Genomic DNA, 25269 nt, shown 5'->3' on the forward strand with positions numbered 1-25269 from the left:
CCTTCCATCAGTGAGAACTTTGAAGATGAAACGAGGCTGGGTCTTCCAACATGACAATGATCCAAAACACACCGCCCGGGCAACAAAGGAGTGGCTCCGTAAGAAGCATTTGAAAGTCCTGGAGTGGCCTAGCCAGTCTCCAGACCTCAACCCCATAGAAAATCTGTGGCGGGAGTTGAAAGTCCGTGTTGCTCGGCGACAGCCCCAAAACATCACTGCTCTCGAGAAGATCTGCATGGAGGAATGGGCCAAAATACCAGCTACTGTGTTTGCAAACCTGGTAAAGACCTATAGTAAACTTGATGCCATGCTTGTGTCATGTTGTATAAAGCGCTTTGAGTACTCTGGGAGAGTAGAAAAGCGCTATGTAAGAATCAGTCCATGTAACATTTACTATTAAACTGGCCCTTCTCAGTGTCATCAGAGTACTCTGGAAGTCTTACATGAATTTAGAACTTAATACCAGAGGGTGTGACATAACAGCATTGTATGTCACATAACTAGCAGACCTGTAATGTCCTGAAGTTATAAAAAGAAATAATCCACGTACCTTGGTTATGGCTTCTTTCTGATACCTGTAGATACAAATCGGCTACAGTGTCTATTATCGTGACAAAAGTATAACACACTCTATACTCCAATGTGATGTGGTGGAGGAATACAAATACCTGGACACCCATATACACAACAGAGTGAACTAGTGTAGTATTCAGCTCATTCACCAACATTACTCATAAACCAAAATAGGACAGAAGTAACAACGCAGGCTTTGGTAAATTTACCTCTCGGAAAAAAGAAGTCTTGATAAGGCAAGACATTCCATTGTTTTCCCAACGGTCATATAAGTGAATTCTGCATGGATTCATTTAAAAAAAACAAAAACAAAGCCTTGTCAAGATTTCAAGGTTGGCAGTGTAGTGGACATTAGCAAAACTGTATTTTTATAAAAGTTAAGGTCTCCAAAGCATTCTGTCGCTTGTTTGCTTGATTATGCTTTAAAGACATCAAAATGCATAGTGGGATTAGTATACAAGTAAAAACTGTGACAAGGATTGGCACAGAACAGATAAACATAAGAAATCACTTGGCAGCAAGGTGATGAATTAGGGTGGTCTGCACTTCTTCTTTGACTTTGTGACAGGAGTTGAAAATAATTGGATGAGCGAGCCATGGGAGGGCCCTGCAACCTTCTGCATTTTAAACGGCGTCATAGCTGGCACTGAGTACTGAGAAAAAAAAACATTTTTTCTGTCCCCGAGGGTCCTGAAGCGAATGGCACTGTTTCTGAGCCATGGCACGGGCACCAGGGCAGGAGTGCTGGGAGTGAGTGCAGCCAGGACACCTGAAGTGGGAGTGTCTGCTGATTGAGGTGTGACAGGTGTTCCGCATCACTGGGGCTCCGGCACCCTCCCCGGTCCCTGAGGGACATACAGCATCCTCGTAAGGAGTCAAGTCTTTATTGAGTGAGTTGTGACACTTGCACAGGGGAGTGTCTTTGCGTCCACTGCCATAAATGGAGGTCCCGTTTGAGCCTGTTGGCATGGATCTGGCCATTTCACTGGATGCAGTTATCATTTTGTCTTAGTTCTAGTGGTTTATGCAACGTGATACCCAGAAGTAGTGCCACTGTGCACTGCAAAGAGAGTGGTGCAGGTGCTGCTGTTTCAGGTCATTTCAGTCTGTAAAATCCATGATTTGTAAGTTCATTTATGAGAATGAACATAGTTGGGATCGCTGGTTAGACCCTCTGATTGTGGGCCTCCATGGAATTTTCTCCCTTCAAGTTACTGTTCTGCAGAAAGCTACAGGGCTGCTCAACCTAATCAAATAAAACTGGGAGGAAGGTCTGAGTCCCGCTAAAAATGAGATTCAGTATGTCCTGGACTTGTGAGCAAAGCTGCATACTTTGGGGTGATCATTTTGAGAGAATTTGCACCAGGCCCAGGAGCGGCAGCATTTTCATCACCAATAGTGGTTGTCAAGAAGAAAAATGGAGACATTTGACTATGTATTGAGTACCGCAAACTCAACCTGCAAACGATTAAGGATGCGTACGCATTGCCCAACTTGGAGGAATCGTTTACAGCACTCACTGGATCGAAATGGTTCTCTGTGCTTGATCTCAAATCTGGTTATTATCAGATAGAGATGGATGAAGCTGATAAAGCCAAAACCGCTTTTGTAACACCAATCGGGTTTGGGGAGTTCAACCGAATGCCTCAAGGAGTTACTAACGCACCTTCAACGTTCCAAAGACTCATGGAGAAGTGCATGGGAGACTTGCACTTGAAAGAGGTCCTGGTGTTTTTGGATGATTTGATCATATTCTCCAACACTCTTGAGGAGCACGAAGACCGTTTGCTGAGAGTGTTGAATCGCTTGAAAGAATTTGGGTTAAAACTTTCTCCAGAAAAATGCTAATTCTTTCAGACATCTGTCCGATACTTGGGCCACATTGTTTCAGAAAATGGTGTTGAGACAGACCCAGAAAAGGTTGCCACCTTGAAATCCTGGCCAATTCCAACCAACTTGAAGACCTTGAAATCTTTTCTGGGATTCGCTGGCGTTTTATTAAGCCTCAGAAGGAGTGACAAAACTCTCACCTGTGCAGGTTAGGGGTGAGTGTGATTCATAGCAGCAGAAAATTTGAGAGCTTTGGAGGCTGACTCTGATTTTCTTAGTTTCCATGGAAACTAAAATCAATGAAGGCATTTTTTTTTTCCCATTACAGCTGCTGTGTCTACCTGAGAGCTCAAACTGACACACTGAGGCGCTGCCCCCTCGCTAGAGATGACGACCTATCACCTGTAACTGATCCTCCCCGCTTTCCTCAGGCAGCGCTTCCTGTAGATGTCTTGGAGGGAGGGAAGCTCACCTCCAATTATCTGTTCAGAGCACCGCACTACTCGCTGGAGCGCTTTGCAGTTGTAGGCGGTGCTGTTGCCATACCAGGTGGTGATGCATCCAGTGAGGATGCTCTCAATCCAGTGAGGATGCTCTCAATAGTTACAGAACAGTAACCAAACAGTTACAGAATGCTGTGTTGGTCAGTCTTTCACATATAGATGATGACATATTGAAAGATTTGCAATTTTACACAGAGGAACATTATTCTGGAATTGTTTCATAATTGAAAACAGATTTTTGCACAAGGTGACACTCTGTCTCTAAGATGCTCTGATTACACACAGTCATGTTACCAACCTGTGGCCAACTATTCAAATTAAGTGCAAAATGTTCCTCCAGCTGTTCTTTTCTTTTCTTTTCTTTTTAGTAATAATTGCTTTTCCAGCCTTTACATAGTAAAATGTCTCAGCTTAAACATCTGATATGCTTTCTGTGTTCGGGTCTGTAAAATTTGCAGATATTCCTATTTTTTTTTTAATATTTTACACAGTGGCTCAACTTTTTAAGAACTTGGACTGTATAAATTATGTTTCCTTGGTTGTTATGGAGTTGAATGTTTTACCAGTGTTGGTAGCTGCGTCGGAATACACCACATCTGGGTGTAATGTCACATGGCAATATCTGGAATAGAACATGGGGTCCTGCTGGCTGTGCAGTGACTGAAAAGCTGCACTCACCTGAGTGTGCAGGTTTATCATGTCGGCCTCCATCTCTGAGTTGGACTCATTCAGCTCGTTGATTTCCTTATTGAGCTGCTTGATATCTTCATCATTGTCCAGCACTGAGCAAGATCAGAAATTCACTATTAGCAAAATGAATGTGAAGACAACTAATAGTCCTGCGTTGGTAGCCTGTTATTTGGATTACACTCAGCATTTAAACTATCTAATTGTAATCTGATTGTTGGGGTTTTCTCTCTGTTATAGTAGTGGTTTTACAATATAAAGTACCTTGGGGCAACTGTTGTTTTGCTTTAGTGCTATATAAATAAAATGTAACTCTCATTGGGAAGTATAGGAGGAAAAACAAATGTAACACAGGCATAATTTTGAGCAGAGAGGAAACATCAGTGTTATGCCCTTGAGTCAAAGGTCAGCGGTTGGTGTGTGTGCTGATTGAGCCACATAAGCAGAGTGATAAATAAGCTCAGAGTGAGACATCATTTCCACAAGAGATCTTTGTATCCTATGTGCGGAAATGGAGCGAGGGAGCGTCCTGTTCACTAACCTATCTTTGATGTACCCTTTCGTTTATGATGTCGTGAAAAGTGCTCCGGCAGTTATTAAATAGGGACTAGTTCATGTTCACACTAAGAGTGCTCTACACGTTCGCACCTCGGAAAACGTTCGTCTTTGTGAGTATTGACATGTGTAGAGACAGTCGTTATATGTGTTTACATGGAGCGAACTGTATGCTGATGTAATGTACATGTTAAGCTAGGCTAATCGGCAAGTTGTTATTAAGATGTGTATTAGCTAGCAACTTATTTTTATTTTCTGTGTTTCAGTTACAAATAAGAAATAGCAAGGAGAAGCCTTGAGAGACATAAGGCTTTAAAAGGATCTTCAATAAAAACAAGAAAGTCAAGCCTTGTGTGGAAGACCTCTTCTATTTGTTCGCTAGCTGTCTAACCTCACAGGGTCACGTGTCGTGAGGGCAGCATAATCAGGGTTTCTTACCATCACTGGCTCTGAACTTTGCAGTGATATACTCATCTCCAGGGAACTTGGCTCTTTTCTTGTTGGCTGATGCTCTGGGACAACCTGACAGACTGAGAGAAGCAGCTGATGAGGATCAAGAGCTCTTACATTCTCACACAAGGCTGAAATAGTGGACATGGATGAGAAGGGAGACACACACACACACACACCTTGAGCAACCCCTCACTTTTTCAGATTTTGCCAGGGAAATGGAAAATAGGTTTTTATTTAAATGTACAAACATACATGAAAATACAGCAAAAATAGAATTTGTACATTTCAAATGAGCTTTATTGTAAATATTTTGCATGGCCACCTTTATTATTTGTCAAAGAACAATTCAAAAAACCCTCATGGAACTGAGTTCTTGGGGCTGGTTAACCTTAAATTGTGGCCCACCATTGGATCCAGCCCTGGGTCCATGGGGCCTGTTCGGGCACAGCACACAAAAATAACATAGTTTTGCCACCCTGTGGATCCACCACCCATGGGTGCAAGCACTGTGGTTGGGTGCAATGTTTCTCTATAGAGACTTCAGTGCCCACAATGTTATTGGAAATCTGTGCAGTGAGTGAGTGAGTGAGTGAGTCCCATCCCAGGGGAGGGTGGGGTAAATAAAGTCATAATGGGCCATGTTCAGGACCAATTCGGAGGAATCCAGCTCATCTGTACCTGTCACGGCAGTGGGACCAGGGGTGTTGTGAAGCAGTAGAGCAGTATCAGAGCACCAAAAGGGCTGTGGCTTTGGCAATTGTAGAATCATGGGTGTGAGCACCATGTTTGGATGAGATTCACCCTCGCATCTCAACATTGACACTGACATTGTGGGGCTGTCAAATTTAACAAACAAATGTAACAAATCTAAGCATGTTTTCAGCAGGTGTTGGATTCAACCCCTTGTCTCTAACATTCTTGATTTATATTGACAGGATTGCAAGGCATTTCCAGGTTGAGAAGGGTGTGGAAGAGTAGAGCGCAATCTTCAGCATGCACTGGTGCAGTTTGCAACAGAGTGTGAAATGTCTGGGATGAGAGTCAGCACACCCAAGAGTCTGAGGCCATGGTTCTTTGCCAGAAAAAGAGTGGAATGGTCTCTCTGGGTCAGAGGTGAGAGGCCTCCTTAATCAAGGGAGTTCAAGTGTCTTATTCATGAGTAATGAGTAACGGAGTACAGGTTGGACTGGCAGATTGGTGTGGCATCAACTGTAATGTGAGCATTGTACTGGATTGCCATAGTGAAGAGGAAGCTGAGCTGAAAGGCAAAGCATTCAATTTACCAGTCCCTCTACATCACAAGAGTTTTCTCTGTAGGATGGCTGGGTTCGGCTTTAGAAGAAGGTTAGGGAGCTCAGACATCCAGAAAGATTTCAGAAGAAAGCTGTTTCTGCGTGTGAAAAAGAGCCTGGGCACCTCCTTTTGGAAATGTTCCAGGCACATCTAACTTGGAAGAGACCAGATCTCCAACCCTACTGGCTGAAATGTACCACTAAACCATGACAGAGTTCCAGTTTTTTAAAAAAAAAAAAAAAAAAAAAAAAAAATACAACTCCCTGTAAACAACTACTATTACACCTGACCTTTTCTGAAAATATTTTTTTTATAATTCCAAATTTGAACTCATTACTTCATAAGACCTATTGCCTCTGATTGCCTCACCTTGAGGCAACAACTGTTGCCTCAAGGTGAGGCTCTAAATGGGTGATATGGTACTACAAGGTCATTAAGATAAGATGGGGCCTGATTATTTAAGACCTTTATGTGAGGAGCCAATGAAGAGGAGCCAATATAGGATAAATCTGCTCTCTCTTTCTAGTCCCTGTCAGTACTCTTGCTGCAGCATTTTGGATTAACTGAAGGCTTTTCAGGGAGTTTTTAGGACATCCTGATAATAATGAATTACAGTAGTCCAGCCTGGAAGTAAAACATGCATGAATTAGTTTTTCAGCATCACTCTGAGACAGGATATTTCTAATTTTAGAGATATAGTACAAATAAAGCAGTCCTACATATTTGTTTAATATGGGTATGGAAGGACATATCCTGGTCAAAAATGACTCCAATGTTCCTCACAGTGTTACTGGAGGCCAAGGTAATGCCATCCAGAGTAAGAATCTGGTTAGATACAGTATTTCTAAAATGTTCAGGGCTGAATACAATAACCTCAGTTTTATCTGAATTTAGAAGCAGAAAAATAGAGGCCATCCAGGTCTTTATGACCTTCCTGCAGTTTAAATAATTGGTGTGTGTTATGGATGATAGATAAAGTTGGGTGTTATCTGCATAGCGTATGTATGTATTAATAGCTCTAACCTTAATCCTACTATTGATCTTGTTTTTAATGTGTCTCTCTTACTTTTTGGATCTTACTGTGACTCTATCCTGGGCATAGATATATTTGGCTGTGACTGACCTTTTTGCTTCTTCATGATGGTCCCCATTGGCCTGTTGGGTACCTATGTACCTGGAGCTGTGCTACACGTATGCTATCGCACCTTCTGTGAACTTCATCCCTTTGGTTTGGATCACCTACAGTTAACTGATGTCTTGCTCACTCCTGGTGTATAGTTTCATGACATCCTTGTACAGGAGTGGCTGAGGGTTATTCCACTCATTTCACTCCTGAAACGATATCTGTATCCGCTCTTAATGAACTGGCTTAGAAGGTTGAGGTCTATCCAGGCTACGTCCACATGTAGATGGTTCTTTTTTCCTTTTTTTTTTTTTTTTTAAAACGCAGCTTTTTCTATGTGTTTGGACCTTTTGTCCACACGTAAACAGCATTTTGGATCACTGAAAACTGAGATTTTTAAAAACTCCTGCCAGGGTGGAGATTTTTTGCATTTACATGTGGACAAGGAAAACTGAGATTTAGTCACGCAATGTCAAAGGTGTGCGCCACATTATTGTTTACATGAGATGAATTTCAACAATGGTGGATATAGACAAAATACTGTTGCTGTTAATCTTACAATCTACAGTTTTTACACGCTTACATATCAAAACACAGTTACTGTCCCTCCATTTACAAAGACAGAGGCGTCAGAGTGAACTTTGGACGTGGCTTCTACATTCAGCACAGACACTTTCACAACCCAAATCCTGATGCCAACGCTGTCGTTGGGTTTGAATACATAATTAAATCATGTATTCTGCATGGATTTTGTCCATTTTTGAGTTTTGAGTCTACACTAGCCATATTTCACAGCACTGTGACTTATGATTATGAATCACTCAGACTAATGTAAAATTTTCAGTTTCTTTCTTAATTGAATAAACTCTGGCCAAGAGAGCCAGTGAGACAAAATTCAAAATACTGTCTTTACTTTTTAACATTTGAAATGATACAGAAGCTTGAAAAGTAACACAAAATTAGCTGTGTTTCCAGAAAAAACACAAAAACTTTTCAGAAGTACTTAAGGTTTTGTGAGGGCACAAAACCCTGTTTAAGCTTCTAGACTTCTGATTGGCCAACATTTCTATACGGTTAGGATTTGCCATGTTCTTGACAGCGTTTGACTTTATTTTTTGCGTTTACATGTAGATGGAGATATTTTTCAAAACTGCATGTGTGGATGGGATTTAAAGTAAAAAAAAAAAGAAAACTGAAAATATCTGTTTCAAAAATACGCGCGTAGGTGTGGACGTAGCCCCAGAAGAGCAGTGGGGACAGTACATCTTGGTATTTTCAATTGAATTAAATTTTAATCATACAGTGCTAAATCATAACAACCGTTACCTCAAGATTCTTTGTATTATCGCGAGTGATGGGAGAAGGGAGCCGGAGATCGACAGACGGATTGGGGCTGCAGTAATGCAGACGCTGCACCGGTTCGTCGTGGTGAAGAGGGAGCTGAGTGTAAAAGCGAAGCTCTCAATTTACCGGTCGATCTACGTCCCTACCCTCACCTATGGCCACGAGCTGTGGGTAGTGACCCAAAGAATGAGATCGCGGATACAAGCGGCAGAAATGAGCTTCCTCCGAAGGGTGGCTGGCCTCTCCCTTAGAGATCGGGTGAGAGGTTCGGCCATCCGGGAGGGGCTCAGAGTAGAGCAGCTACTGCTCCACATCGAAAGGAGCCAGCTGAGGTGGTTCGGGCATCTGACAAGGATGCCCCTGGGCGCCTCCTGGGTGAGGTGTTCCAGGCATGTCCCACCGGGAGGAGGCCCCGGGGCAGACCCAGGACACGCTGGAGAGATTATATCTCTTGGCTGGCCTGGGAACGCCTTGGTGTTCCCCTGGATAAGCTGGAGGAGGTGGCTGGGGAGAGGGAGGTCTGGGCCTCTTTGCTTAGGCTGCTGCCCCCACGACCCGGCCTCGGATAAAGCGGATGAAGATGGATGGATTGTCCTCTTCACAGGGTCAGTGTGCTGTCCTGTGACAGCCCTGAAGGTGGTGTAAGAACTAAAACTCCATCATTCATCTGAATCATCATAATTCATCTTCTGATACTTAATATCTATGATACATTTCTTTTGAGCCAAAGTAAACCAAATTATAATCTGGCAAACACACACCCAGTGCTAATGAGCTATTGTTGCCAACCTGAGCAGCTCAGAATCTTCTTTGTCATCCTTGGTAGGAGTTGATTTGACTCCACTTTTCTTGGCTCGGGGGCATCCAGACAAACTGGCACAGAGGAAGAAAGTGGACCACACAGAAAAGACAAAGCTTTGCTTAAACATAGGCTAAATAAAATTCTTTAAAAGAATGATCTCAAAAAGTAAAAAAGTCATTTGTATATTTTGAAACATGTAAGCTAATATGGGTGAGGCTGATTCTGTTTAATGTGCATTTTAACAGTTTACAAGGACTCAGTACATTTACAGTGAGTTTATGTGAACATTATATTCTGTTAGCTTAATGTTTGTCACTCAATGTCAGCTTCTGTCTTAGTGAGACTGGTGGACTGTGTAAGCAGTAGGGACCAAGGAAATAAGTCTACACACAGACTTTTTTTTTTTTTATTATTGCCAAAGTGTGACATAAATACACTGAGTAACAGATGTAGTCTGTAACGAATATGTGATTAGAGAGGCAAACTCTCACCTGCGATGTGAAGCATAGTTTCCAGTGATGTGGCCTGATCCATCACAACCTGGAGTTGGACACCTGAGACAAACACACCCACACCTATCTGTGTGTGCGTATGTGTGGTCGATTTTCATGGTGGAGTTGGTCAAAGACCTCCCAGGCAATGAAGCATGTGGTGCAATCCAATTAGGCTGTCAGTAGTACTTCAGGTCTCCCAGCCCTTTGCCACACCTTTTGCCAGACAGGAGGAGACACCAGGTGTTGCTGTGGATAACAATATCATCCAAGTAAGCAGCAGCAAAGTCAGAGCAGTCATGTAATACCTGATCCATCAGCCGTTGGAAATTTGCTGGAGCTCCATGTAGTCCAAATGGTAAGACTGTAAATTGGAAAAGCCCCCATGGTGTTCTGAATGCTGTGAACTCTCTGGACCGTTGAGTGAGTGGGACCTGCCAGTAACCCTTACACAGATCTATTGTGGTCAGGTACCTTGCTTTTCCCAGACGTTCAAGTAGATCATCAATTCTTGGTGTCGGGTAGGAGTCAAACATGGATATGGAGTTCAGGTACCTGAAATCAATGCAGAACCTCATACTCTCATCCTTTTTGGGTACCAAGACCACAGGGTTGCACCATTCACTCTTAGATCTTTCGATGATCCCTAGGGATAACATCAAATCAATTTCCTTCTTCAATGAAGGCAGCAGACGTTCCGGGATCCTGTAACTTAATCGTCTCACAGAGGCACCTTCTCGTACCACAATATCATGTTCGACAATGTCAGTTCTCCCTGGATTCTCTTGAAAGACTGCTGATTTACACATTTCTCTCACCTGCTGCTGCTTGTCCTCTGGGAGATGGCTGAGATCATAATCCAGAGAGCCAGCAGGTGGTAGATATTGCTCATCTGCTTCATCTTCTTCAGGCACTCGCCGTATGAGCATTGCATCTGCCTTGTGTTCAATACGCTCCACCCACTCCTTCAGAAGGTTTATATGCAAGACCTTGCTTGAGCGCAACTGCCCTGGGGTGGACACCTCATATGTGGTGGGTCCCAGCTTCCTCATGACTTCAAATGGCCCCTGCCACTTTGCCAACAATTTGTTGTTGTCACTGGGGAGGAGCACGAGCACCTTTTGTCCTGGCTCAAACGCACGCTGACGAGCAGATTTATCATACCAAGACTTCTGCTGCTGCTGGGCCTCCACCATATGTGATTGAGCAAGTTCACTCATTTTCTCCAACCGTTCTCTCATCTGAATGACATAAGACAAAATGTTCTTGGGTCCCTCCTCCGCCTTGTCTCCCTCCCAGATCTCCTTTAACAGAGTTAGAGGGCCGCAAACCTCATAACCATACAACAGCTCAAAAGGTGAAAAACCTGTGGAGGCTTGGGGGACTTCTCTATAAGCAAAGAGTAGATATGGCAGCCATTGATCCCAATCGTTACCACTGTCGTTGACAAACTTCCTGAGCATCTGTTTCAATGTCTGGTTAAACCGTTCTGTCAGCCCATCAGTTTGAGGGTGGTATGGTGAAGTTCTCAGACTCCGGATACCCAACAACTGATAAACTTGCTTTAACAAAGTAGACATGAAGTTAGTGCCTTGATCAGTTAGTATTTCTCGTGCAAAGAACTGCACTAAACAAAATGCAATGGGCTTGGCCTTTATAGATTTTAAAGGGAACACCTCAGGATATTTTGTGGCATAATCTGTTACAACAAGCATGTAACGATTTCCTGCTTTGCTCCTCTCAACAGGCCCTATTCATCCATTCCAAGACGCTCAAAAGGAGTGCCGATGACAGGGAGAGGTTGGAGTGGAGCTCTATGGGGGATTTTAGCAGATGTTATCTGACACTGTGGGCAACTTTTACAAAACTGAGCCACATCTTTGCTAAGACCAGGGGCCCGTTCTTCGTACGTCGCTTACTACATCCAAGATCAAATGACACATCCAAGATCAAATCATCGCGCTAACCGTGAGCTCGCTAATCCGGTTCTCCGAACACACCTGCTGTTGACGATTAGTACAGCTGGATGAAGTAATGTGACATCACTGGGTGTCGTAAAAGGGGCTACGCATCGATAGTAGAAACATTGATCGGCGACCCTCTGATTGGTCGGCGAAAATGTCGAAGGAGAGCGATCGGTATTTTTCGGCAGCAGAGCAAGAACTCCTGAGTGAGGGATTTCAGGAGTTTAATCAGAACGCAAGGGAACACTGCAAAGGCTGCAAAAGCAAGGAGAGAGGGCTGGCAGAAAGTTACTGACAAATCAAACTCGTAAGTAATTTAATAATAACAATAATAATGGAGTGGATTGATATAGCGCTTTTCAAGGCACCCAAAGCGCATGACAATACCACTATTCATTCACTCTCACATTCACACACTGGTGGAGGCAGTTACAGTTGTAGCCACAGCTGCCCTGGGACAGACTGACAGAAGCCAGGCTGCCATATCGCGCCATCGGCCCCTCTGGCCAACACCAGTAGGCGGCAGGGTAGATTTATTATATTACACTATATTATATTATATTATATCCCCTTTCACATTAGAGCCACAACAGGACCCACTAGAACATGGGTACAAGTAAAAGTGAAATATAAGAATATTCTACAGAACGGTAATGTTTATCACTTATATTGCTTTTCGTCTCTTGACCCTGAAATAATCTGTTTGTTTGTTCATAACAGCAACCAAGAAAAGGGCAGAGCAACAAAAGACAGGTGGTGGTCCTGCACCCCCTCGTCAACAAGTTGGTTAAATAATACCCTCACGGGAAAATTGATATCTCTCAATGAGCACACTGTCGCGCTGAGCTAAAGGATCCTGTCTGTCCCGCAATATGCGCTGGATACTGAGGACTCTCCTTATTAATTTGCACCTTCCGCAATGGGTGGCTCGCGTAAACAGACAGGACATGGCTGCGACAGGCTTCCCAAATCCACCTTCGCTTTTATAGCCGTGGTCTCTCATCTTGATTACACGAAGTAATTTACAATTACTACTCTGAAATATGAATTACATCTGTAATAATCACATACATGTAATAGAATGTTAATAGTACATTTCCCTTTTGTAGGAAATGACCTGTATGTATCTGTGTGACATCAATACAAGGATCAAGTGCTGCATTATCTTTAGTTACATTGATGTTATTTATTTATGGTGAAACAGTGGTGGAATATCGCTGTTGCTTTCGTATACATGAAGCGGACATACCCGAGTGGCCGCGAGCTAATCCTGTTTACATAAAGTAAACCTGCTCCCGAGCAGGTTTACGCTTACGGCTCTGTTGCTATGACAGCAAGTCCCGGATGAGCTTCAGGGAACCGAACGATCCAAGATCACGCGAAATCGTCAACAATCAAATCCAGCTAACTTACTTAGCGAGGTACGAAGAACGGGCCCCTGGCCAGTAGAAATGATGTTTGATGCGAGCTGTGGTCTTGTGTTTACCAAGGTGGCCAGCCCACGGAATAGAATGCCCTAAGGTGAGAATGGCGTTTCTAACCTTCTGGGGAACCACCAGCTGCAGCACAGACCCCTGCTGACGATAGAGAATGTCATTTTGCAAGATGTACTCACTGTTAAGAACCTGCTCCACTCCAGCTTCCGTTTCTTTGGCCTTCCGGAAAAGAGATATTAAAGATTGATCAGATTTTTGGAGTTCAGCAATTTCAGTTGGAATATTAAACCCTAGGGGTGACGGTGTTGGCTCGGCGTCTGTTAGTGTATCCACAGGTGAAAATTTGAATTTCTCCTGCCTTCTTTGTCTGCGGGTCTTCCGTGGCTTCACCACAGTTGTCTCAAACTCCTCATTAAAAAAAAGGCAGGGCACTCAGGATCTCAGAGTGGGTACTGACTTGCTTAGCCTGAGCTCTGGTAACAGCTACATTACACTCCTCAGTCTGCTCAGACTCCAACAAATCAAAAAGCACAGGAAGGTCACGCCCTAACACGACAGAGTAAGGCAAACTGTTCACAACACCCACATTCAGCAGATACATCTGGTCCTGAACTTTAATGTAGATGTCAGCTGTCGGATATCTTTTCTCATCTCCATGGACAAAACAGATTGAAATTGTATCACTGGTGCGAACAATATTAGGTGGGGCAAAATCTGAGTGAATAAGAGACCGAGAACTGCCAGAGTCAAGAAGGGCATTGAGTAGAACCCCATTCACTTCAATCTGACTCATTTTGATGGATTTGTCACTCTCCTGCTCAGGATCAGCATTAGAACGAGGGGCAAAGCACATTTGCACCATTTTAGCAGAATTTCTTGGGCACATAGGTTTTGTATGGCCCTCTAATCCACAAAGATAACAAATGAGCTTCTTACCAGAGGCCTTTGGTGGTCTAGTGATAGACTGAGAGGTCTTACTGGTGCTTGTATTTGCTGAATCCAGATGGTTTTGCTGAGATATCTTCCGGGTGTCCCTCGATGCCTTCCATGCATTATGGCTCCATGCTTGCCCCTTCTTTCTGGCAGCAACAAAAACATCAGCTAACCGAGCCGCTTCCATTGCTGAACCAGGGTTGTGTTCTCTGATCCAAACCTGAAGCTCAGGAGATAACATTCTGAGAAACTGCTCCAAGATTATAGTTTCACCAATGTCATGAATAGTTTTACCCTTTGGCTGGATCCATTTCCCATAAAGCTCCTTCAGTCTCGCATATAGCTCACGAGGGCTTTCATCTGGTTGAACGTCCAGGGATCTGAATCTTTGCCTATATGTTTCAGGGTTAATGTCATATTTTGGCAGAATAGCTGATTTCACTTTATCATAGTCTAATGAATCATCAATGTCCATGTGAACATAGGCACCTCTAGCTTTACCAGTAAGCAAGGGTATCAAATGAAAAACCCAATCTGATTTCTGCCATCGATAAGCTGTAGCCATACGTTCAAATGTGATCAGGAAATGTTCAATATCATCAGCTTCAGTTAATCTTTCCAATCTGCCCTCTATTTGTAGGGGAAACTGAAATGCTGGTGAAATGGCTGGATTGGAATTAGTCATAACTGGTTCAGCCTGGGCCTGCTGAGCAGAGGAAGAAGGATGAATATCAAACTCTAATGATTCAGAGCGAGCTTCTGCAGAATCTGATGGTGATGTTCTGACTTGGATTTCTGACTGCAGAAGTCTAAACTGATGTTGAAAGGCTTTAAATCGCTGTTCTTGTCGTGCATTTAACTCACTCTGTTTTGCATCCCGGACATCCTGTTGTTCCATGTGAGCATGTAGCATATTGACTAGATCAGACAAAGTAGGCTCCTTTTCCACTCTCTCCACAACTTCAGTGACTCCTGAGGCTCCATTTTCCTCCTCTTCGCAGGTTTGCTGAGCAGATCCCTTTTTCTTTTCATTCTTGCCACCACGATGCATTCTTCTTCCTCATGGGGAAAACAGAAGAAAGAAAAAAAAAAAAGACCTGTGTCTAGTGATGTGACGTTCTGTATCGAGGCTTCGAAGCGTGTGTCGAGTAATGGAGGGGGCGTTTCCGCGAAGCGCGTATCGAGGCTTGCTTCATTTATGGGAGGAGCTGAAAATGATGACGTCCGAAGCCTCGCTGCCCGGCTGTACCACGTGACTGGTTCAGGAAGCGGTTCGAACTTTGCCGCAAATAATCATTTTCCATACTGCCAGCATAAATATACACAGTATACTGCCATCACTACAATATAGATGTTTTACACACTCCTTTTGTTGTTGACATTTACAGGCTGTGTGCAAAATGCCACACTCTTCAAATTCATGCCAACTAATATTTTTACGTCCAGTAGGTGTCCTGCTAGAGCAAAAGAAGCTTCAAGAAGCTTCGCGTTGGGGTGAACCAATTGGATGAAAAGCTTCAGTGCTTCATGAGGCTTCATCTGCCCATCACTACCTGTGTCCAATACTGGATGATCCCACTGCTGCCACCAATTGTCAGGGACCAAGCAGTAAAGCATAAAGGACACAGGTGGTTTTAATTCAAAAAATGGGTTTTATTGACCCAAAAATATGAAAATATATATTTAACAAAGCCAAAACTTAAACAGGCAGACCAATAAAAGAGGTCAGCTCAATAAACTCAAGATAATAATTAACAGAACCTCAAACAAACATATGACAAACTGACCTGCTGAAATGACACACAGGGGGACTTAAATACTGGTTTAGCTAAACCAAATGACACACACGGGGGAAAATAAGATGGCTGCCATATAACCAACTAATACAAAACATTTAAACAAACATGAAACACCCCCCAGGCAATGAAGCATGTGGTGCAATCCAATTAGGCTGTCAGTAGTGCTTGAGGTCTCCCAGCCCTTTGCCACACCTTTTGCCAGACAGGAGGAGACACCAACCCCCAGGTAACTCAAACAAAGAAAGATGTATTAATATAACATAAAACAGAACTTTGACCTTGCAAGGTTAATATGTGTGCACGCCATATAAACATTGGAAGGTGTGATGGAAAAATGAATACATTTAATAAAGAAACGATATTGAACAATAAGTAGAATATTTTAAAGTAGTGACTGTAAATTAAACTAAAGTGAACAGCGGGTGGTGAGGTGTGGAGCTTACCATGTGTGGCATGCCATCACAAAGTGACACTGTACAATAAATTGTACAGAGGTGCTTACCTGTTTGTTGACTAGTTTAAAATTAATCAACAATAAATTATTTGTCCTGATGTGAGTCTTTAGAACATTTCAGTACTCTGTCTTGGAAAACAAAGTCTTTCCTTATTGGAGCCGCACCAACTTTAGGTCACTTCCTTCTGCTCCACACTGCCAGCTGCTCAGTGATTCAGAATGGTGTAATGCTCAACTTCCCAACTCGAAACCTATCCAGTTGATCAAAATTTGAAGTCCAGAAAAAAAAGCACTAATTTCATGTTTGACTAATGAGTTTGGCAGGCACGTCTGTTGGATCACTGATGGCTGTGTCTTTTAATTTCTCTTATAGCTGCATTCATTACTGTAGTGCTGATGTCTTTCTTTAAAGAAACTGTTTGAGATTTTAGGGAATTTTGCTTATTTGCTTCCTTGCTGCAAGTAGGATGAAGAGATTGATCCCATTCTCGAGTTTGTTTGGGAAATATATTAAGTTACAGCTATTGGCCAGTTAGCTTAGCATAAAGCTGGCTGATAGTTGTATTTGACAGAAAACTCAGTTAATTACTGAGGAGATATTTAGATTATTACAGAAAGGAGGCAACATCAATTAATTACTGAGGTAATGCTAAATCAGAAATTAAATCACATATCATGCTTCATCTGTTGGAGCCATTTTTTGGCTGGGTGCAGAGAAGTCCATGCTATCTGCTTATCAGGAAGTGGCTGTGTTTGAAATATAATAGGCTAATAAGCAACTGTTCCAGATGCCCATAGTCTGACATTTGAATTCATCTGTATTTTGGCAAGAAATCAAATAAGCACTTTGGCCAAAATGTTAAACCTGTCCTCACACTTAGCGATGGTGCTCTGAGTACTGACATTTCCCTCTGGCCAAAGCTCGAAGCCTGGAGTTTTGCCAGGTGAAAGAGCCTCTTATGAACTGTCAATATTATGTCATGCTATTACGTCTCACCAGCAGCCGCCTCCTGTTTTCAAAGTAATCCAGAAAGGAGGCAAGGGCACCCTTTGGTGGTGGCGTTGGCTTTTTAGTGGGCTTTGGATAGTCCACTTTGACGCCTTCTTTCCATTTTTCTTTCCCCCAATCTTTCCCTCCTTTCCTGGCTTTCCTCTTCTGTCGGCTTTCTTGGCACCCTTGTCATTCGGTTTCTTCTTCTTGTCATGCTTATCGTGCTTTCCCTTCCTGGTAGGAGTGATAACAGTGATGACTTCTGACTCCTCTGGATTGCTTGCTGTTGGCTTGCTAGGCTCATACTTGTCTTCATACTCGTTAGTCAACACCAGCGCACAAAAGCAGATATTATTTTTCATTTTCTTCACTGATTCAAACATTGTGAGAATGATTTGGTCTTGAGCTGGTGTCGTGGTAAACTTTTCTTTGTACACACAAAAAATGATGGTGAAATGAGTTATGTTGGCTGCTAAACAGCTATTTCATTTGAAAAGCTCCAATGAAAAGTGCGGTTATCTCCGGGTTTTCGGTGGGTACCGTTCCCTCTCTGCGGTTGTAGTAGTATGGATCAGCGGCCTTTTTGTGGTGGGTTTTCTGGTTGTCGTTGTAGTTGCTCTGGTTGTTGTAGTAGTCGCAGTGGTGGTCGTGGGCTGGGTTGAAACCCAAGTTAGTAAAAATAAAACAAGCCATTAGTAGGATCAAGAAATTGAAAGCCAAAATTGTGTTTCTACAAGAAACTCATATGCTAGGCAGTGAGACAAATAGAATCAAACACAGATGGCCAGGTCAAATTTTATCACCTCCTTACTCCTCCAATTCTAGGGGCGTTATGATAATGATACACAAATCCATACCTTTTCATGTTGAGCATGTGCGTCAAGATTCTAATGGACGTTTTGTTTTTAATACTACAAGGTAACCTACTATCTACTAGACTCAATTTAATTAATACTTATGGCCCAAATGAAGATAATCCACATTTTTATAGCAATTTATTTCTTAAAATTTCAGATTTACAAGGTAAATGTATAATTGCTGGGGATTGCAATTTGCTTTGAACCCACAGAAGGATAAATCGTCAGGCATGGATAACACTTACAATAGAACACTAAAGGTGATCAAACAATTTATGAAGGAGTTCAATATAACCGACATATGGCGCGATCAAAATCCAACCAAATTACAATATTCTTGCTGGTCAGGTACACACAAAGTGTATTCCAGAATAGACTACTTTTTGGTATCAACTGAGCTGGCTCCTTATACAAAAGATATAGTATACAGTATAAGGAAATAATAATATCTGACCATGCAGCCGTTACTTTGACTTTCATAGAGTCAAAACTGATTAAAACTCGAATTGAATGGAGGTTTCAATTGAAGTGGATGCAAGACAAACAGTTTCTTGAGTTTTAGGCAAGCAAATTAATGAATACTTTGAGCACAATTCAAATCAAACATCGGCAAGTGTGAGATGGGACGCCTTCAAGGCATACTTAAGAGGGCAAATTATAAGCTATACTAGTAAGAAAACAAGAGAACGAAACCAAAAGATAAAATATCTGGAATAAAAAAATAAAAATGTTAGAAGAGACCAGCTTTCAATCAGGCCAGAATAAGGAGGACAATGTCAAAGAATTATTACTATTGAGAACGCAATATAACGAAATGACAAGCGAAAAAGCAGCTGTACATTTATTGAGATTAAAGTAACAATCCTATGACCAAGGTGAAAAACCCAGCAAACTCCTGGCTTAGCGTATAAAACAGCAGCAATCTGAAAGGGCAATTACCAAACTTGAAACTTCAAATGGAAATATCATAATAGACCCAATCGAGATAAACAATGCATTTAAAGTTTTTTATGAAACGCTATATAATTCAGAATGCAACAATGAGGGTGCCCGCAGGATTCACCATTATCTCCACTTTTATTCCCTTTAGCTATTGAACCTCTGGCAATAGCGGTTAGAACCAGTGGACAAATACAAGGTGTTAAGATTGGTAGAAAGGAGCATAGAATTGCGTTATTTGCTGATGATGTCATATTATTTTTAAAGCAACTAAAAACTTCTGTGTCTGCTGTAAAGGATTTAATAGACCAGTTTGGGGCCTTCTCAGGGTATAAAGTAAATGTAACAAAATCATCATTAATGTTACTTAAACAAGGGCTTTACTGTTAATTCTGAATTCACTCATCTAGGCATTAAAATAAAAGATGTGGTGGTACTTAAATATAATACAATTCTACAGAAAATTTCCAAAGATCTGGAGCGTTGGATAAGTTTACCACTATCTATAAGTGTTCTTAAAATAAATGTATTACCTAAACTCTTGTATATGTTTCAGAATGTCCCACTGGCTCCTCCTGCTGGATTGTTTACCAAACTAGCGTCATTAATCAGAGAGTTTATTTGGAACAAGAAGCATCCCCGCATTTGTTTGTCTTTGTTGTATCTTGCCTTTGATACAGGGGGGTTGAAATGCCCCAACTTTTACTGGTACTATCTGGCTATTCATCTAAGGACAATAATGTTTTATTTTTCATGGAAGCAAATTCTCTTAAAATGCCATTAAACTTGTACTTATACTCTGCACAGCCAAAACAATTAAAGAAAGAAACAAATAATCCTATAGTCCGAAATATGATTGAAGTTTGGTTTACAATAAAAGAAATTTTGAATATTAAGAATAATCTCTCTCATTTTAGTCCTATTTGGGGAAAATGCCTTATTTGCACCAGGAAATGTGGCAGATAAAGGTGTTAGGAAAGTGGGTGATCTTTTTTGTGATGGAATAATGGTTCCATTTGAGGATTTAGCCTCAAAATTTCAAATCCTCCAAAAACACTTCTTTAAGCATTTACAGATTTGAAGCTTCATTTCTTCCATGCAAAATCAGTCTCCCAACCTTCCCCAGTTAACTAATTTAGAGGAGTTAATGGTGGAGGGGAAAAAAGTGGTAACAAAGGCTTAATTTCAACATTCTATAACTGGATTGTCTCTGCCTCCCCAGAAACATCAGTTTCTAAGTTATAATCTTGGAGAAATGACCTAAATATTAATATTTCTGAGGAGACATGGAAGTCAATTTGCTTAAAATGACCCCAGGTATTTAAACTCATTTACCTTTAATACCTTTACTCCTTGCATATTTCAGATGAGCTGACCATCTGATGTAAAAGAATACATATTTTGGTCAAGGCATTGAAACCGAGGACAATTTTGACCTTTTCCGTGGCCAGTGGTCAGTGAAAACACTAAAAACAAGTGCAAGAACATACATTACATACTTTTCTCTTGCGCAACTGGTATGTCACTTTTTGTAGATGCTCCACCTCCTTTTTCAAATCCTGTTTAGTTTCTCTTATTGTGGCTCCGGCACTACCGGCACCCTCACCCTGACCTGGGCTCACCATCTGTTTATGGTACAAATTAAATATGTTTTGTTCATGATGGAGTAAATGATTATATATGAAAGAAGTCCAAACAATCAAAACTCTTACCAAGGGAATCAGGGCACACATTGTTACTGCTACACTGGAAGAGCGTTCTGTCTAAAAGCTCCTCTGTTCCTGATGACTGCTGCTCTTGCTGGGAAGCATGTATAATGTAAACAGAATTGGTCCTAGCACTGAACCCTGTGGAACTCCATAATTAAGCTCAGTGTGTGAAGAGGACTCTCCATTTACATGCACAAATTAATTAATTATCGGAAATAATTAATTACATAAATATTTACAACAAATGTAATTAATTAATTATTGACACATTTAATTATTTATTTATTTATTTATTTATTTCACATTTTAATTAATTATTGCCACATTTAAATAATTATTTAATTGTGTATTTAATTAATTCATTTTGGCACAGTTGACTCCTTCAGGTCTCACCATGAAATAATTTTATCTGTCAACCTCACCCATCAAACTCAGGAGGCGGGGTTAACACTGATCGAGTCAAAACCATTGCTTTGGCCTGGTGGCCATTGTTTTTAGCACACAACAACCAGCATGTGGAAACTCACAGAACTGAACTTTGAAAAACCCTGTTTGTGTGCCACCAAATACCGTTTTAATATTTTTTTTAGCGAGAATGTAGTGATTTAATCTTCATATGTCTGGTCGGTTTGTCAAGATACAGCCTCTTTGCAAAAGTGCTTCGATGATTTTGGAGATGTCTGCCCAGGATAGACCCGTTTGCCTCGCAAGCAATCAAGTTGTTATTACCACTGACAAAGCGCAGGCCCCGGTACACAGCTGTAATAACCCCCGCTGACACTGACTTCTTTTACTGAGGTTATATTTATCGGGGTTTTATTTCCTGATGTTCAGTCGCCAATTCTGAATTATAACTAACATTAAAAACATGTTTAAGGAGGAGAGAGAGCAAATAAATTTGATTAAGAGCTGATCTTTGGGTTTTTGTTCAGTAATCAGCGTGACCTGCGTATAAACGTATAAATGAGATAATGTTGGTGTTTCCGTCATGTAGTAACTGCTGGCTTTAACTGTACAAAGGTTGTTCGACACTATGAAACACATACAGACTTCATGATGTTCGGCTAATATTTTTATTGTGAATAGTAATCATGAGGGTAAACGGACCTGTACACCACAGAGCGAGGTCAGCATATCCACGATATCTTCAGCTCTATGAGTTAACAGTTTCCCAGCTGACTAGTCTAACTGACATCTACGAATATGTCATGGGTCATATCAATATGATTTTACAGAAGATCATCCTTATTACTGCCAACTATTCCAGAGACGTGAAAATCTACAGCATAAAGAACAAAAAAAATATAGCAGTCTAACGCAACACTGTAACAGAGATGAACCGTCAGTTTGTCGCAGATCAAAGTGGAATGAAAGTGATTGGTTGAACAGGTGTTCGTGATCTGTGTTTTCTGCATTTTCATCAGTGTAAGAGACTCAGCAGCAGATTAGAATAACAGTTACACATTTAATAAATCACCAAATGAATACACGCAAGAAACGAGCAAACCTGTTCCGACAATTTGAGTTTGTGTTCCCTCAGCTGCAGACTCGCTACTGTTTAAATGTTTGAGAGGAAGATTAGATATAAAGCAAACGTCAAACATAGACTCAGTCTGCGTTCACATTTGATATGAGGCCAGGACGGATAATGGCTGTGTCCTGTTTGAAGATCATATATGTAAAATTGTTGTCTGACCTCCGTCGATCCAGCCGCTCAGAGTCCGTGGTTACCATGGTTACTGCATAAGCACCTATAATGTAAACAGCTGACACAGCGGAAACCTACCGGGAGCATGGGTGTTTATGGTTTTCATTGCAAAAGAACCGTCTGTCTATGTTTCAGTGCCCTGGTCTGCCACAGTTTCCACCAGCCCCACTCCAGTCTCAGCAGTTTAGTGACCTGACTGTTCCATTTTTAACTTTTGGTGTTTCTGCCTATCACAAGATTGATAACTTCAGTCAGCACTGTAGTGCATCATTCTCACATCAGAGGGACATTTGAATACTGTTTTATACAGCATATGACTGGAAGATGAATATCAAGCAGGCATAAGTGTGATGTTGATTGAACTGAGATCTCCTACTGTCATTTCTGTTGCTGGAGATGTCCACTCTAATTTAATTTAATTTAATTTAATTAGTTTGCTGCTTTGAATTATATGCAAACATGTCCATGTGGATTATATAAGTTGCTTGAGGAAGAGAAAATATGTTCATCAAAAGAAGACAGTTGAGGTATCTAACCAGGATTCCTCCTGGACTCCTTGGTAGGTGAGATGTTTTTGGCCATGTCCTACTGGGAGGAGGTCTCAGCGGGCTTGGGGAATACTGTGTCCTCCAGGATGAGCTGGAAGGCATGGCTGGGTTGAAGGAAGTCTGTCAAATTGATAAGCAGAGGAAGTGGTGCAGCACCTGGTTCTGTTTGTAGAAGCTCAGATGTAGGGGCAGCCAATCAGATGAAAGCTGGCGTAAATAGAGGAGGGGTTGGGGTGGGGGCTCCAAAAGACTGTAGCATGCAAAACCACTACTTTGTACAATTTCTGTCGTCTACAGACAAAATCATCTTAACTTGTGATCTTGTAAGCTGCTGGTACTTGAGTTGTTTTATGCCTTTCAACAGAGCCTGGTGGGTATTTGGTCCTGCTTCTGGCATCAGTGCTAAGTTACACTAATCCAGCTGCTGGGTGTAATTTGTTATTAACTGGACTAGTTCATTTATCTATCTCTAGTATGCATTTGAAGAACTCATAATCTTCTGTGTTCTCCCTAGCTGCCCTGGGCTTATCCGTGGCCTTCATCTTAAAATTCAGAGACAACATGTTCCATGTGCTGACTGGCCAGTTCACTACTGTTCTGGTCACAGGCCTCTCCCTCTTCCTCTTTGACTTCCACCCTTCGCTGGACTTCTTCCTCCAGGCACCCACGGTCCTGCTGGCCATCTTTATCTACAATGCCAGCTGGCCCAAGGACCTGGAATATAGCCTGCAGCGGGAGAAACTACGGGTCATCAACGGGGAGGTGTTTGAGAGGTCAAGAGGGGTAGGAGACAAACCACAAATCCTCAGTAGTCACGCACACAAGCCCACACACTCCTTTTCCTCACACAACTTCGCTCACCTAACCCCGATGTATATCCACTTCCTCTACTCCCGCCCACATACCAAGTGCTCTGCAGGAAACTTGGCTCTTGTTTCTCTGTAATGTCATTTCTTGAGTGCAAGAGGAAACCTGATTCCCAGCTATGAAAATAGCATCCAGGCTCATGCTGGAGCCTTACGTCATAGAATTCCTTTAGTAGTCAAGTGTTTTTTGATGGAAGAAGCTATTTAACAATACAGTAGTCTGTGGGGATACTATCCTGGAATTCTTTTCATCCCCAGCGTCCTGTTCTGTATTGAAGAAACCCTGTAATTCAGGTGAAATGCCAGGTTTCAGGTGTTTGTTTCTTTGCGAGAGCACTAACAAAAATACCCTCTCCATTGGCAGCCGTGGCTTTAAAATGCACGGTACTTCCCCGGTGTTTTTCGGGGAGTAAATACTGCCCTCCACTTTCTGAAAACAGAAAAAAGATGTGCACAGTGCCTCAATGTCTGCAGATTTGTCCACTGGATTTGATCACTTGTTCATTCATTCTGATGCCTTGTCTCTTTTTTGTGTTGCAGGACAGTGAGGAGCTCGATCTCCTGACAAAGGTAAATGCAGACAGTGTTTCTGATGAAGAGTCCTTGTAGTAATGACAGAGCTCACTCCCAAGTATCCAGAGGATACTCTGCATCTTTCCTGCTGCTGATATCGAACTGGACAATTGACTGGATGGAACATGGTCACAGATTGTCTGTGAAAGCATTTATTTGAACAGTGATAAGCAGGTAAACGGTGAAAGATACTGTTGATAGATTATATGATAGACTCCTAGAATTAAAAACAAAGTGTTTAATAACAGAATTAGCGAAATGTGTATATTTTGGAAACGTGCCTGTCTGTGGATGACTGCTGTCATTCATATGGGGGAAAGTACCAGCAACGCTGTTTGTTGGAAAATAAGTGATACTTTTGGATTCATTATGGATTCCTTTTATGGACAGTGTATTTCTTTACATGATTCCTGTTGTACATGCTGCTATTTGACTGCTTGCTGGTGCTGGACGTCTAAGGACCAGAAACTGCAGTTTCAGGATTGTTTTGATAATAGATTTGTTTGAAATTGTGGTGATTTTGAATCTTTATCCACACTATGATGAATTCAGTTTGTATTGTACTGTGGAAGAGGCAGTTTATTTTTTTTATTTGTTTATTTTCTGAGCCAGAATAAGTGGTATTGACATAATTGCCACTAATGCCTGACTTTCTGTCAGCACCACAAACTCCCTGCCTCTCTTACTTGGGGCTTGAATATTTTCTTGTTAAACTGTAAAATAACATTGTCTAAAGATTGTTGTTTGTGCCATTAAAATCCTCACGTGTAAATGCATTTTCTTGTAAAATAAATGGCAAGTTGTTTTACTTCTGTGCAAGTAATGCAATTTAATACAA

The 25269-nt window shown here is 41.7% G+C and overlaps 1 protein-coding gene across 1 annotated transcript; it reads left to right on the plus strand.

Moving 5' to 3' along the window:
* The first annotated feature begins 4720 nt into the window (after positions 1–4720).
* On the plus strand, positions 4721–25269 carry LOC146693304 (UDP-sugar transporter protein SLC35A5-like). The gene is made up of 3 exons (XM_085479114.1): positions 4721–5714; positions 23507–23775; positions 24399–25269. The coding sequence occupies exons 1-3, from the start codon at positions 5627–5629 to the stop codon at positions 24465–24467; spliced, it is 426 nt and encodes a 141-aa protein (XP_085335240.1). The 5' UTR covers positions 4721–5626; the 3' UTR covers positions 24468–25269.

This window comes from Copadichromis virginalis, linkage group LG14, assembly GCF_057382275.1.
Source record: "Copadichromis virginalis isolate Kocher_CV1m ecotype Utaka linkage group LG14, C_Virginalis_male_GT1.1, whole genome shotgun sequence".
In the NCBI taxonomy this organism is placed as follows: Eukaryota; Metazoa; Chordata; class Actinopteri; order Cichliformes; family Cichlidae; genus Copadichromis; species Copadichromis virginalis.

Coding starts and splice junctions, on each gene's coding strand:
- LOC146693304 (XM_085479114.1), top strand. CDS start 5,627: ATGTCTGGGATGAGAGTCAGCACACCCAAGAGTCTGAGGCCATGGTTC. Junction 5,715..23,506: donor ATGGTCTCTCTGGGTCAGAG/GTGAGAGGCCTC, acceptor TGTTCTCCCTAG/CTGCCCTGGGCTTATCCGTG. Junction 23,776..24,398: donor TGTTTGAGAGGTCAAGAGGG/GTAGGAGACAAA, acceptor TTTGTGTTGCAG/GACAGTGAGGAGCTCGATCT.